Raw genomic sequence first — 14,490 nt, forward strand, 5'->3', positions numbered from 1 at the left:
CATCCTGGGAAAGGCTGGGAGCCCTACCTTCTTGCGAGAAAACACACCTGAAGCATGGCCCTGCCTTTCTCTGAGAGCAAGCTGGAAAAAGGAGAGATTCTGTAGCGCGCCTCCTCCCTTCTCACTGTGGCACTCACACCCGGCTCCCACTTGGTTCTTCCCCTTTTTTTTTCCTTCCCTTCTTTTTTTCCCTCTGTATAGATCTTGCCTGATGGTTCCTCACTGCAAGTGCCGCTGGTGGATGCTCGGGCTTCACAGTGCCTGGGAAGCAGGTCTGTCAGAAGAGGAGCTGGGTGATATCCTGCAGCAGCACCACGGGTCCCTGGGTTCCGGGATGAGCCACACTCTGGGCTGAAATGGACCATGGATCAGGATTTGCTGCTGCTGGGAAACGCATGACATGGGACATGGATACAATTTGCGTGGGCAATGATGGGTGTTTTGTTTAATATTAAAGAAAAATGCAGAAAAAAAAAAGGCAGAAGAATGAGCTCAGGAGGGACGTTTTTTGGGCTGTGAGGAAGGGCCAGCACCGGCTGCTCTGGGCCCAGGGAGCCACTGTAAAGCAGAGGCACCCGTGTTGCACTGCAGCAGGAGCACTTGGTTGTTGCTTGCGCCAGATTCAGTTTGCACCGCAAAGCCATTGGCTGCTGAGCCACGCATGGGGCCAAGGGGCGTGTGCAAGGATTTGCACCCTCATGCCAGGCTAGAGCTGTGTGAAATCTCCCCGAAAAACACTTCCCAGGGAAACGGAACCGTGGTCGGCAGCAAGGAGAGCTGGGGTTACCCTGTTTCCCGTTGTGGGTGGCTTTGGGGTTGGGGCATCGGGCAGGGAGGGGCTGCCCTGCGGGACCCCGGCTGTGGTTTGGGTAGAGCTCTGGGGGACACTGGGGGGCCCCAGGGGGGTAGGATGGGCGTGTGGGGAGCATTCGAGGGCCCAGAGACGCGGGGTAGGGGTGCTTGGAGCACTGGGAGGTTCCAGGGCCGCAGGATGGATGTTTGGGGGGCGGCGAAGGGTCTTTGGGCTGCAGAGTGGGGTACACTGAGGGGCCCCAGGCTTGCGTGGAGGGGGGCCGGGCAGCGACTCACCGCCCCCCTCCGGTGCCCGGTGGGCCCTGCCCCTCCCGCGGGGCGGGGCGAGCAGAGCTTGCGCCGAGCATGCGGGCGGCGGCGGCGGCGGTGGCGGTGGCCGCGGGGCGGGGGCGGCCATGCTGCTGGCCTCGGCCGTGGTGGTGTGGGAATGGCTGAACGAGCACGGGCGCTGGCGGCCCTACAGCCCCGCTGTCAGCCACCACATCGAGGCGGTGGCCCGCGCCGGGCCGCGGGCGGGCGGCAGCGTGGTGCTGGGCCAGGCCGACAGCCGCCTGGCGCCCTACATCATCGACCTGCAGTCCATGCACCAGTTCCGCCAGGACACCGGTGAGTCGGCCCCACGTCAAGCCTCCGGGCGGCTCCCGCACCGCTCCGGCCCCGCTGCCGAGACTCCCCGCACGGGCGTTGCGCGGCGCTGCCCGGCGGTCCCGCCCGGCTCCCCGGCCCGGAGCTGCCCCGCTGGTCTCGCACCGCTGCGCTCTCCCTGTGTGCTCGGCCCGCTCAGGTGCTCTCCTGCCCGACCGGACCGATCGGGATCTGCCCTGCTTTTCCTGGTCCCTTGTCGCGTGTCGCCGGAGCGGCGCTCCCCTGCGGGGTGCCCTCTCGCACGGCGCTGCCGCCGGTCCCGTGCTGCATTGCACTGCGTGATCCGGCGTTGGGCTGTTCCTCACAGCTTTTCCCGGTCCCCTCTGCCCGCTCTGCCGTCTCCTCGCTGGCTGTGCTGCTGGGATCAGATCCTGGATTGCATCGCCCGGTCCCGTTCTGCATCCGGATTTTCCTTGTTCCGCTCTGCTCTACCTGCCCCGCAATCGCACGGCTCTGCTCCTCGCTGCCCAGTCCCGCGCTGCTGGGCTTGCTCGCTGCCAGCGTGCGTTGTGCCTTCACACCTGGCTTTCCCGGTGCTCACCGTACTCTACGCTGCCCGGGGTCGCCAGCTGCCAGTGTGTGTTGTGCCACTCACTGCATCCCCTGCTGCCCGCGCATTCCTAGTCCCTTATGGGGTCATGCTTCCTGGGCTCCTCTGTGGGCCCTGTTGTACACTACAGCCTTTTCCTCTCCCAGCTTGCAGTCCCTTCGTGTGCAGAATCTGTCCCAGTGCCCTGCTCCGCCGTGCCCAGCTCCCTCTGTGCCACCTCCGAGCTGCCATCAGCCCCCACAGGCCTGGTGCTGAGGGGCCAAAACCCGCCCTGGGTCACGGCAGCCCACGGAGGTGCCCAGGATGGGCACGAGCAGCACAGGCATGCTCAGGGAGGGCACAGTTTGGGGGTTCCCCAGTGCGGGGGCTTGGACAGGTTGAGGAGGGGATTTCAGGTGAGGGGCACCATGAGTAGACGTGGTGTTCCAGAGGGTGGTGGGCATGTGGAGGATTTCCAAAGGTAGTGGACCCTGCGGAGCGTCTGGGACTGGGGCAAAGGCGCCCATGAGGTTGGCACAGAGATTTGTGCCCCCCCAGCACCCCTGTGGTGGCCATGAGAAGGGGAGCAGCCGACGTCCCTGTGATGGGAAGTGCAGCGGGCTGCCCGACACCCTCTTTTGTCCTCCTTCCCCCCTAACCTTGAGGCTGGCAAGGACCCTGCTCTGCCGGGGTGTGGGGACTAGGACCTCTGCAGCAGGGTGGGGGGCCAGTCTCTGAGGGCCATTGTAGCCCAGGGAGGAGGCCTGAAAGGGGGATTGTTCTGTCTCTGCCTGGGTTGCTGGGGATGTTGGTATTTTGGGTCATTAAACAGCTCTGATTGGGGGGGTCGCGACCCTGGCAAGCCCTGAATAGCTATTGTCCCTTTTCTTCCCCTGCTGAATGGGAGGCCGGCTGGCCATGCTGGGCTGGGGGAATGCACAGCGTTCCCACACCACTGAGGACCGCCAGATGCCACATGCCACCACTGCTGCCCTCCCCGTCTCACGCCGGATTAGGATAAATAACTGTCCCGCTCCCCTCCATCCCTGATTCGTGTTGCCAGTGCTGGTGCTTTTCCTCTCCTGGGTGCCCCTTTGTGGGATGGGGTGCCCTGGCACTGCTGTAGTGGGGTGCTTGATGTGCGCCTGTCATTAGTGCTAATAAACAGCTTTTTCCTTCTTAGCTCATTTTTTTTGTGGTGCTACGTGGGGACCGCCAGTGGTGGCTGCTCCTGGTGGAGAGGAGGGGATGAAAAGGGACTGAAATTCTTGCAGACTTTGCAAGGCACGTGGTGGAAAGCTGAAGAAGCAGTCTTATTATTTCTTCTCTTTGAGCTTTCTTGTTCCTCCTGCTGGCAGCAGGGCTGAGCCTTGGGGTTTTGCAGAAGAGCACGGAGGCAGCGATGCTCACGAGTGCGTCCCACCTACGATACAAACAGCTCTGGGCAGTAGCAGCATGCTCATCAAGATGGGGTCCTCAGGCTGAGCCTGGCCATAAGCCTGCCCTGCTGTGCTGTGAAACATCCCAAAGAAGAAGGCTTTCTCCCCATTGTAGGAGTTTCCAAAATTTGTGTTTGTGCTTTGAATGTGTCCCAGTCGACTGGGACCAGTGGAAAAGGAAACGCCTGGGAAAAATAAGGATGTGAGCAACAAAGCCTTCATGGTTTGTGCTCTCGTCCCACTCCTAACACTTGCTGATGGGGGAGCAGGAGCTGGGCACGGGGCCCCTCTTGAACTCCTTTGCTTGGCCTCACAGGGATTTTCCCCGTGACGCAGGCTGGATTTTCATCGCAGGCCAGTTTGGCAGCTGCAGGCAGTGGGGCTGGTGTGAACCCCACTCCCTTGCTTGTGTAGGTGCCTGTGTGTGTCACTGCTGTGGGGCTCAGAGCTGCCCGTTACATCTTTTGTTCTCCTGTTCTGCTCTGGAGCTGAGAGTGAGACAGGGTCCTGGTGAGCACTCGGAGTCCAGTGCCTATGTGCCTGTGTTCATCAGGTCCCACAGGAGATCACTGGGGAGGAGGTTGGAGCGGTCAAGCTTGTGGTTCTCTGGTTCTCCGTTAGGGCTGAGTGGCTGCATGCCGGCACTGGGAGTACAGCCACTACTGTAGCCTGATGTGTTGAAATCTGCCCTTCCCTCACCCTGGTTGCACTGTGCGTGCACCCTAGTGCCATGCGTGTACAGGCCAGGGGCTCCTCGGCCCTTCCGGTGTGCCAGTGACAGGCAGCTTTGCAGGCAGTGGCCAGGGGGAATCAAGGCAGCCACTTGCCTGGCAGGGGGAGCAGAAAGCCATCCTGTCCCTGTGCAAACGGCACCGGTGGGGCAGGTTGGGGTGGTTTTGCAGGTGGGTGCTGGCGCCAGGGCCTGACCACATCTCTCACCCTCCCTCAGGCACTATCCGCCCTGTCCGGCGCAGCTACTACGACCCGTCATCGGCGCCAGGCAAGGGAGTTGTATGGGAGTGGGAAAATGACAGCGGATCATGGACACCCTATGACATGGATGTGGGTATCACCATCCAGCGTGCCTATGAGAAGCAGCACCCCTGGGTGGACCTGAGTGCCATCGGCTTCTGTTACGTCATCGACTTTGCCACCATGGGCCAGATCAACCGGCAGACCCAGCGCAAGCGCCGTGTCCGCCGCCGCCTTGACATGGTCTACCCGCTGGTCTCGGGCACCTTGCCCAAGTCGCAATCCTGGCCAGCCAGCCCTGGGGCAGCAGCAGCGGCGGCAGCACCCCCAGTCCCTGCCTGCGCCTGTCCCCAGTGCCTCCTGGTCATGAGCGTCAAAGCCACTGTGTCAACTGCTGGCGCTGGCACCACTACTCTGCAGCCCCGCAAGGCACCCCCGGCACCACCGGCTGCCCCCAAAGCCCCAGTACTGGCCTCAGGGACCAAGGCACCCGATGGTACAGCCACGGTGCGTGGCTTGCTGAAGCCACTGGCAGCCCAAGGGGTCCGGCGGCAGGCAGCCAGCACGCCTGCCCTGAGCTCAGCCAGCTCCACCAGCAGCCCCCCCGGTGCAGGCAGCAGCAAAACATCCCGTCCTGGCCTTGGCAGCCTGAACCGGAGCCACCTCCAGCGCCTGGCCATCGCCCAGTCCCGGGTGCTCATTGCCTCTGGGTGAGTCCTGTCATGTGTGAGCAAGAGGGCGTTTGGAGGGAGAACAAGGGCAACGTGCTTTTTTTTCCCCTCCCTGCGGGGCTCCCCCCTGCAGGGGTGCTGCCACCCTGGGCCTGATGGGAAAAGGACTGCAGCAGACCCCAGTCTCCCCGGGACAGAGGGCTCTGCCAGGCCTCTGCCTTCCCCACAGCTGTCGGGGGACTGGAGTGGGGATGATGTGGCTCGTGCATCTCAATGAGGAGGCTGTGGCTGTTCTTTCTTTGGTTGCAGAGGATGGGTGATGGACTGCAAAAGGCTCAAAGAAAAACCCTTCAGGCCCCATGAGAAGGGGTCCCTCCAGACCCCCGTCCTCCAAAAGTACATTTTTTCGAGGGGTTGGTCCTTTAATGAGACTGTTTTTCCCCTTTGTCTGGCTTTGCTGTCAGCCTTCTGTTGCAGCCTGGCCCCTTTCCTCTCCCTCTCCATCCTCCCCCTTCCCTCCAGTTCTGACCCGATGGGAAACTTTCCCATGGAAGAGAGCCCCAAGGGGAGGCTGGGGGCGGGGGAAGCTGCAGCAGCCTTGCCATAGGAGGAAAGAGGGAAAAAAACCCAACAGACCGACAGGCCCAGGGAGTGGTGACAAAAGGGCCGTGAATGCAGATGCAGATGGGGTATCTAAAGAGCAGGAGAGGAGAAAAGGCTGGGGGGGGGGGGGGGGGGGGGGGAAGAAGCACATCGACCCGTGGGGGGATTCTCTGTTTCCAGCCAGGGCCCGAGCAGTTGCTCAGGCAACTATTGTCTGGCCCTGGGGGATGTGGGTGCCCACTGCTGATCTGACGTGGTTTTTGCTGGCTCCTTGCAGGGTCCCCACTGTTCCCGTGAAGAACCTCACCGGCTCCAGCCCTGTCAACCCAGCGCTGGCAGGTGAGGGTAGGCACCCAGTGAGTGACCTCCCCAGGAGGGAGCCAGCCCCAGCAAGGGTGGCTTTTGGGCAACCTCTGGTGTTTGGGGTGACACTGGTTCATCAGTGTCATTCCAAACCCCCTCACCCAGGGATCACAGGGATCCTGATGAGTGCTGCCGGACTGCCCGTCTGCCTGACACGGCCCCCCAAGTTGGTGCTCCACCCCCCGCCCGTCAGCAAAAGTGACATCCAGTCCATCCCTGGCATCTCCCACACCTGCCGCAAGACCACCAAGAAGCAGGCCAAGAAGGGTGAGAGGCACTGTACCACTTGACCTCTGTTCCTGTCCCCATTTCCCTACCTGGTTCCTCTGCCCTCATCCCCTCCTGCTGCCCCCAGCAGTGGGTTTACCTGGGCTGCCCTCCAGCCCCTCTGACTCTTTGCTGTCCTGCAGGTAAAACCCCAGAGGAGGTACTGAAGAAATACCTGCAGAAGGTGCGGCATCCGCCAGATGAGGTGCGAGCAGTGGGGGTTGCTCTGGGGTGTCTGCGGTGTGCTTTGCTCTGGGAGCAGGGACCGGGGACACAAGCAGTACACCCATGTGGTGCTGGGGTTTCCTGCTACTCCTCATGGTCCTGCCCTGTCCCTGTTCCCCTCCAAAGAGGGGTTGTGCGCTGTATGTGTGTTGCGGCCAGCCCCTGCACTGGTCCAGGGTGATGGCGTGGCACCTTGGCAAGAGCAGGGCAGCTCATCAGCCCCTTGTCCTCGGCAAGGTTCTGGCTACATTCATCTGCCTGATCCCTCTCCTCCCTTTCCTTGCAGGATTGCACCATCTGCATGGAGCGCCTCTCTGCACCCTCTGGCTACAAGGGACCCCAGCCAGCTGTCAAGCCCGACCTGGTGGGGAAGCTGGTGAAATGCGGCCACGTCTTCCACCTCCACTGCCTGGTGGCCATGTACAACAATGGCAACAAGGTGCCAAACTGCAGCACCGGTGATGCCTGAGCCACTGGCTCAGTGAGCTGTGCTCAGCCCTCAGCAGGACAGTGCTCCAGTCCTGCTGCTTGGAGGGCTTGGATCTTCCTGCTCTGGTTGAGAATTTAATTTTTATCAGCAGCAAGCACTTTGGGACCACTAAATCGGAAGCCAGGGCTGTGTGGGTGTGTTTTCACCCACTATGCCCAGTTTTACAAAATTGCTCTCCTTCCCAGAGTTAGTGGGGTGAACTTTGATCCCTGCATGTTTGAGCAGAGATATCTGGCAGTGCCTTTCAAGCTGCAGGTAGGCTTTCCTGAGCCCCCTGTAAATGGCCCTTGTGCTCAATATTCCCAGGAAAATGTGTTTCACATTGCCTAGGGCTTTTTATTATTTATTATCTTTAAAAAAAAAAAAAAACAAAAAACCAAAAACCCAAGCCCAAAGCAGAGGTAAGGAAAGTAGTGAGGACTGTAAAAAAATGAGAAGGAAGAGAAACGCAGACCTCAGGTTTTTGGTTAGTTAGGTCACTGTAGCAAACTCTCCCAGTCCTCCTTTCTGCTTCTTTGGTGTTTTGGAAATTACTGTGTTCATGACATAAACAGAGGTTAGCGCTGCTCAGGGACCAAGTGCCTAGTCTGTCTTTGTGCAATAAGATACCAGATTCTTTACATTCCTCTCTTTTCCTGCTCTCAGGATGGGAGCCTGCAGTGTCCCACTTGCAAAACCATCTATGGGGTGAAGACCGGGACACAGCCCCCAGGGAAGATGGAGTATCACATTATCCCTCACGCACTGCCTGGCCACTCTGACTGTAAAACCATCCGCATCATCTACAACATCCCACCAGGGGTGCAGGTGAGGCCTGGCACTGGGCACAGGGGGGTACATAGGTGGCCTGCTCTGGGGGCTGGTGGCCCTTGTCACTGCTGCATCACTCCTGGGTTATACTGCGGTTTGTTTCTTGACTTAGGACTGGGCTCAACGATGTCTCAGGCGCTGCCTGTCTGTAAGGATGTTGTTGGAAGTCTGGGGTATATCTGCATGAAAGTATTGGTGGCAGGGACAAGGGTGGTGTTCAGGGCCACTGTGTGTGAGCGTGGCTGCCCAGCACAGCAGCAAACAGCTCTGTGTCCAGTGAGGTGGGAGGGGTTACTGCATTCTTCTGAGCTCCTAAAGGTTTTTTTTTTCTCTCTCACTCCACCACTGCAGGGACCGGAGCATCCAAACCCTGGGAAGAGCTTCACTGCCCGTGGCTTTCCTCGGCACTGCTACCTGCCAGACAGTGAGAAGGGCAGAAAGGTGAGGGGATCACCTGGGTGGCTTGTGCTGACCCAGGCATGCTTATGGGCGTATCGGAGGGAGAGGGAGCAAGCACCTATTTGGTGCACAAGGAAAAGCAGCTAGGGCTTACACAGGCAAATCTGGGTGGAGTTTTTCCTCTGTAGCCCATCCCAGCACACTCTGCAGGAGCTGGGATAGGACTTCGTGCTGGGAATCCAAAGCTCCCTGGGACGGCTTGACTATGGTTTGCCCACATTGCTGCCCCGAGCAGAAGTGGGTGCTTCTCCCTGGCATTTGTCCTATTGCCTGCTGTGTCGCTTCCCTCCACAGGTACTGAAATTGCTGCTGGTAGCCTGGGACCGGCGCTTGATCTTTGCCATTGGGACCTCCAGCACCACCGGCGAGTCAGACACGGTGATCTGGAATGAGATCCACCACAAGACAGAGTTTGGCTCCAACCTCACTGGCCACGGCTACCCTGACATCAACTACCTGGACAACGTCCTGGCTGAGCTTGCAGCCCAGGGCATCACGGAGGAGAGCCTGATGCAGGAGAAGGACTGATACTGCGGCAGAGAGGCAAGGGAAGGGGCACCTGTGTCTACTTCCCCCTGGGATAAAGCTGCTGGAGAAACCTGCCTGGGGGCTTTGCAGGGGCCACCTGGAGCCCCCAGATCCCAGTGGCACCTGCTCAGTGGGAGCATCCTCAGGCTGGCCAGGAATGCGGGAGAAGGTCCTTTTGGCCATCCCCTTCACTCCTGCAGGTAGGGAACCTCCCCCTGTAGAGACACAGGGCTTCATGCTGGCCTTACTGTCCCCTCTGGTTGATGCAGTGTCCTATTCCTGCTGCTGCCATGACGAAGGCTTGGGGAGTGCCAGGCTCCCCTCCTTCCTTTTCCATTGGATGGTCCCAGCCTAGCCCCTGATACCCACCTGGAGCTGGGAGGAGAGTCGGGGCTGTGGCAGTTCCTCTCACTGTCCCTCGTCCCTGAGCCGTCTGTTCATTCATTTGTCCTGTCTGGTACCTCTCCCCTGGCCTCCTGTGTCCACGGAGGCTAGGGGGCTCTGGTCTGCCCCAATGGGCCCCCCAGCCTTCTGCCCCCTTGTCCCCTTGGCTGTGTCTGAACTGTGCCCTGCAGGGTCTCCTTGCCTGGGCAGCCCCTGTGCTGTGGAGGGGCTGGGGGTTGGGAAACATGGCCTGGCCTGTCTTGCACACTTCCCCCCTGCCCCCCCTCTCCCCCTGTAGTGGGTTCCTTGAACCATTTGTGTGGGGGCATCCCCACGTTGAATTTTTATATACCTCTTGTTCTCGGGTTTTGTCGTATATATATACATATAGGTGGTGGACCAGGGGCCAGGAGAACATGATGCTGGGGACTGAGGGTAGTGCTGTTTGGGGACAGGATGGGAGCAGCGTTGCTCCCATACTATGAGGACCCCGTCCCAAAGGTGTCAGTGCCCCATGATGCGGCTGTGGTGTGTAGGTCTGGGTTTAAATGTGGAGGGGTGTTCCCTGTCTGACTGCAACCCAGCATTGTCCTCCGGGGCAGGTAGCTGGCCAGCCATGGGTCAGTACGATGTTTTTGGGCGTGGGGAGGGGAGTGTGGGCGGGAGGTGGGAAGTGTTGCGTAGAGTCTTGCAGGGAGCTCACAGGGCCTCTCAGACCCTCCTCTGCTGGGGTGGTCTCCACGGCTTTGGGGGCCATTGTGGAGGAGCTGGCTGTGCTCAATGCTCCCCGGAGTTGGAGAGCGGAGTCGGGGGCAGCACCCACCGCTGCCCAGGCTGTCTCTAGCCCTGCACTGTTGCTCCCAGGGGTGCTGGAGCCTTTTGAGCCCCATTTTGTTGCATTCCTCTCCTGTTTTTTGGGGACAGTGGTGTCTCAGGGGGACTTCCTGCTGTGCATCGTTCTTTTGTTGTCGCTGTTTTAACTCTCCCCAGCCTGGGGGTGCATTTCCACCAGCTGCCGCCCCGTGGAGGGGGGTGGGTGTCAATAAAGTGGATGACAGGGACTGCTTGCTGTCCCTGCATGGCCTGGCCTCTCTGTTGTCTTCTGTCCATCGTCTTTGTGACCAGGTGAGCGAGGGGCACTGGGGAGGGACAGGCGCTCATACCCTGGTGCCTCTTCACACCTGTCTGTCCCCAGCCCTCTTTAGCACAGGATATTTTCTACTTCAAGGAAGAAGACTTCTTTCCCTGGGAAAAGACTTTTGGGACTCTGCGGCCAGTGGAGCTGCAGCTCCCCCACCCCGCAGAAAAACCCTGGCTGGAGCTATGCAAAACCCTACTGTGATTTGGGGGAGGAAGGAGGGTTCCCTGGCTGGAGCTATGCAAAACCCTACTGTGATCTGGGAGAGGAAGGAGGGTTCCCCGCCCTCCTTGTGTGCCGCCCTGACGGTTCTGAACATGACAGTCTTCACAACATGACTTTTTTTTCTTTTTTAATGCTGTGTTGCCTATGCAATCCGTTGCCGGCAGCAATAAAACTGGTCCGTTCCTCTCTGCATGTGCGTGTATATCTATCCCGATAGATATACATGGAGTTGCCCTCCGGCTACAGCAGGAAGAAGTTGGTGGCCTGTGCCCTTCTGCTCCCTCCTTTCTGGTGAGGTGAAGCATCGCCAGAGCCGTCTGCTGGCCCTGGGTGCTGGCAGTGGTCAAGGGGGCACTCTGGGCTCGCAGGGATGGATGTCTTTTCGCAGGAGTCAGGCCCCTGGCATGCATCCTGACCCAACGTTTTTACAGGTAGCAGGTCTCCACTGCGGCTGATGTTGCTGTGTGCCAGGGGAAGGCAGGGGGAGGCACAGCTTCCCCTGCCTTTTTGGGGCCAGCCTCGGGGGAAGATGATGGCTGTGCTCAGGGTTTCCTTCTCCTTGGGCACTCCAGTGTCCCCAGTGGCTCGCTGAAGGACCCTGGGTCCCCTTTTTATGGCTTTGGGGGGAGAGCTGGGGCACAGCCTGCAGTGGAGGAGAAGCTCATGTTTTTTCGTGGGGGCGCAGAGCTGCAGGGCTGGTTGGAGCCAGGAGATGCAGCAGTGGAGGTGCAGGGGCTTGCAGAGGGAGATGGTGATGTGTCCTGACGGTGGTCAGCCGGGGGGGGGGATGTTTGCAGGTCTGTGGAGCCACCCAGGTGCTTTAGGCTGGAGCTTGTGGATCCAGCAGAGGGCAAGAGCATGGAGAGGTGAGTCTGGGGCTTCTGTGGGGATGGGGACGCTTGGTTCCAGGGTGCAAGGAGTAAGGGGCCTGGTGGCACTGCGCAGCTTTGCCTCAGAAAAGGGAGTGGGCAGAGGCTTTGCCTGAGTATGGGGCACAAGGCATTGCCTGGCAGCTGCAGCAGAGGGTGCTCACACCATCAGCTCTTCTGGCTCTTGCTGGTACCCCTCGCCCACACACAGCACAGTGCTGTTCTTGGGGCCTGCAGCAGCCAGGCTGTCCCCTTCACCCATTGTGCGGTATCCCCTTGCCTTGTACCTCCGTCGGCTGTAGCAGACAGTCACCAGGATGGTGGCCAGCCCCGCCAGGACTGCTGCGGTCACACCAGCCACCTTGCCTCCAGTCAGCCCCTGGCCCCTCACCATCTCTGCCGCATGCTGGATCTCCTGTGGCTGAGCCAGCCGCCAGGCATGGCTCTGACCGTCCCGAACCCAGGCACTGTCCTCGCTGGTGACCAGCACGGTATTGATGGCTGGCAGGTTGGTGGGAGGCCAGGTGAAGGGTGGCAGGCGGGCAGGTGGTAGCGAGCCACCTGTGAAGATGCCAGCCTGGACACAGAATTCCACCTGGCAGCTATCGCTGATGAGCGCCAAGTGCTGGCTGAAGCCTGGGGGGCAGCTCCTGGCATGGGGGTCCCCGGTGGTGCCCTGGTGTTGCCCCGCCAAGGGATTCCCTGCCTGGCAGCTGAAGAAGCCCCCAAAGGGCACTGCATACTGACCACCTCCCTCGTAATCCTGGCTCACACACACCCTGAGCTCATCAAAAAGCTTCAGTGGGAAGTACCCTGAGGGGCAGGACTGGGCACCAGTGATGGGATTGGTGCTATGGGTGCTGAACAGCCCCCCGAAGAGGTATCCCGAGCCTGGGGCCAGTGGCCCACTAGCAGTGCACCAGTAGGCACTGAATTGCACCCGAGAAAGCCAGAAGACATCCCGGCACTCACGGTGGCAGAAGATGCCCAGGATGCATTTGTCATGGCACTCCAGGTGACTGTGGCCTTCCTCCCGCTCCTGCATCCCCAGCAGCACTGGAGTATAGTTGGTGGGGCAGGAGAAAGCCCCAGTGAGGGGGTTCCTTTGCTCCAGCGCCCGGCACAGCACGCTGCTGTCAGGGCCAGCCAGACTGACACACTCCTGGAAGACTCCCCCGAAGGTGAAGTTGGTCATGGCACCCTCACAGGAGCCGTCATCAGCATTGGCATGGAAGTTGAAGTTGGGTGAGGTGACGTCAGTGCAGCCTGGGTAGGTGTTGAAGGTATAGTAGCGGCGGATAGCCATCTCCACTCGCCTGGCCAGCTTCTTCACTGTGGGAGTGGGCAGCTCTGGCAGGGTCCTGGGGTTGATGAAGAAGTACAAGGGCAGCCCTGAGCGGTCAAGAGCCACTAGCTGGTTTCTGATCCCCTCCTGCCAAGTCTTGAGGGTGATGCCTGGATAAAAAGGGGTCCCACCAATGCTCTCAACCCTCGAGTTTGTGCGGTTCTCCAGATACTGCTTGACGAAGCTAGAGCTGATGTCCAGGGATTCACTAGTTTTGACACCTATGATGCTGTGGAAGGCCACACCGGCTGAGGCAGTGACAGCACTGCGTGTGGCCCAGCTGTCCTTCAGGAAGGTTGCCTTGATCTGATCCTCCTGCACCAAGCTGGCTCCGGCGTCCACAGAGGTGATGGTATGGGTGCCATAGTTAAGCACCAGCACCTCGGCCAGAAAATCAGCCATCCGCGTCTGGTTGTTCTCCAGGTGGCTGGCGATCGTCAGCAGCTGCGTCTTGAAGCCCTTGTCCAGGACTGCCCCGGGGTCGATCTTGGCAGTGTAAACCAAATTCCTGACCTGCACTCGGGTAGTGACAGCACGGTCGTTCACTTGGTGGGTCTTGATCCGGTGGAAGTCATAGGAGAACTTGCCGTTAATGGCAGAGAAGAGGGACAGCTCCAGGTTGATGGAGGTGGAGGTGATGCTTTGATAATCTTTCCAAGACTCAATGATCTCGGAGTTGATATCCAGGTTGCTCTGCTTGCGAGGAATAGTGAAGATCTCATCTGGGATGATGTAAGATCCGTCCTCTGTGGTCTTGCACAGTGAATAGCCCAGGTTGATGACTCTGCCCATATCCAAGTTCCTGAGGTTATCCCAGCCCCCCCCCGGAAGAACTTCCAGACTTGGGAGCTTCAGGACCCTCTTGCAGTCTGGAAACTGGGAAGAGGAGGGCAGCTCCTGGGGCTGTTCAACCCCTTGCACCCAAGCCATCAACATCCAGGTGAGCAGGACCCCCCCCAGCACCCAACCCATAGCTCGATCGGAGCAGGTCACTTGCCAGACGTCTGAGTAGTGGGGTGGGAGCTAGGGAAATGAGCCGTCTGGGGGTGCAGCTGCTGGGTGGTTCCTCCTTTTGGGGGTTGAAGTAGCAAAGGGGAAAGGAGAAGTGAGAACTGATGAATGTGAGAAATGACTGAGCAGAGATGACTTGTGCAGGTGGGGAGCAGAAAGCGGAGCTGCCTGGAACTCATGGCTTCTCTGTTGTGAAAGCTCCCTCCTCTCATGAAAGGTGCTCTGTTGGGGGTGGGGCAGAGAGAATCTCTCCTTCAGCTCTTTGCTGTGCCCAGGAAGTTTCCCTTGACCAGTGACTCCCCTAATGAACCACTCTGCGCCTGGATGACCCTGGTGGCTCCTTCATGCTGTGTGAGGGACCTTTCCCCAGCCTCACAGCCTTGGGGTCCTGCTCACGTGGCAGGTGAGATCTGGCCCTTGTTGTGTGGGCTTTGCTGCTGACTCCAAGGCTTTCCTCTGTAGCAGAGGCATGGAGAGGAAGCGGGAAGGTGGTGCAGTGTGGGGAAAGTGCAATGTTTGCCCCTTCGCTCTTGGGTGAGAGGCTGCCTGAGGCTCTGGAGCAGGCTGAGTTTGGAGGGTCCAACCTCCAGCAAGGTTATCCCCACATACCAACATCTGTGTTAGGGCCCTTTGTAGCCTCCTCTACCCCACTCCTTTTCTTCCTCCAGGGTCTGCAGTGCCCCTAGCTGGGAAAAGCACCTCCT

General features: G+C 59.5%; 2 protein-coding genes across 3 annotated transcripts; one reads left to right on the forward strand and one right to left on the reverse strand.

The window, feature by feature from the left end:
* Positions 1-1,007: 1,007 nt before the first annotated feature.
* On the forward strand, positions 1,008-9,833 carry DTX4 (deltex E3 ubiquitin ligase 4). Of its 2 annotated transcripts, none has more exons than XM_054068466.1 (9): positions 1,008-1,419; positions 4,376-5,108; positions 5,950-6,011; positions 6,141-6,302; positions 6,446-6,507; positions 6,814-6,966; positions 7,663-7,824; positions 8,179-8,268; positions 8,581-9,833. In XM_054068466.1, exons 1-9 carry the CDS (start codon positions 1,209-1,211, stop codon positions 8,812-8,814), a joined length of 1,869 nt encoding a protein of 622 aa, XP_053924441.1. In that variant the 5' UTR covers positions 1,008-1,208; the 3' UTR covers positions 8,815-9,833. The 2 variants fall into 2 exon arrangements, with proteins under 2 accessions (XP_053924441.1, XP_053924442.1); XM_054068467.1 differs by lacking the exon at positions 1,008-1,419 and adding an exon at positions 1,430-3,271 and having other exon boundaries at positions 8,581-9,832.
* Positions 9,834-10,725: 892 nt separating this feature from the next.
* MPEG1 (macrophage expressed 1) lies at positions 10,726-13,823 on the reverse strand. The gene has a single exon (XM_009564086.2). The coding sequence runs from the start codon at positions 13,745-13,747 to the stop codon at positions 11,591-11,593; it is 2,157 nt and encodes a 718-aa protein (XP_009562381.1). The 5' UTR covers positions 13,748-13,823; the 3' UTR covers positions 10,726-11,590.
* Between the last annotated feature and the right edge of the window lie 667 nt (positions 13,824-14,490).

This window comes from Cuculus canorus, chromosome 5 (assembly GCF_017976375.1).
Source record: "Cuculus canorus isolate bCucCan1 chromosome 5, bCucCan1.pri, whole genome shotgun sequence".
NCBI classification, from domain to species: Eukaryota; Metazoa; Chordata; class Aves; order Cuculiformes; family Cuculidae; genus Cuculus; species Cuculus canorus.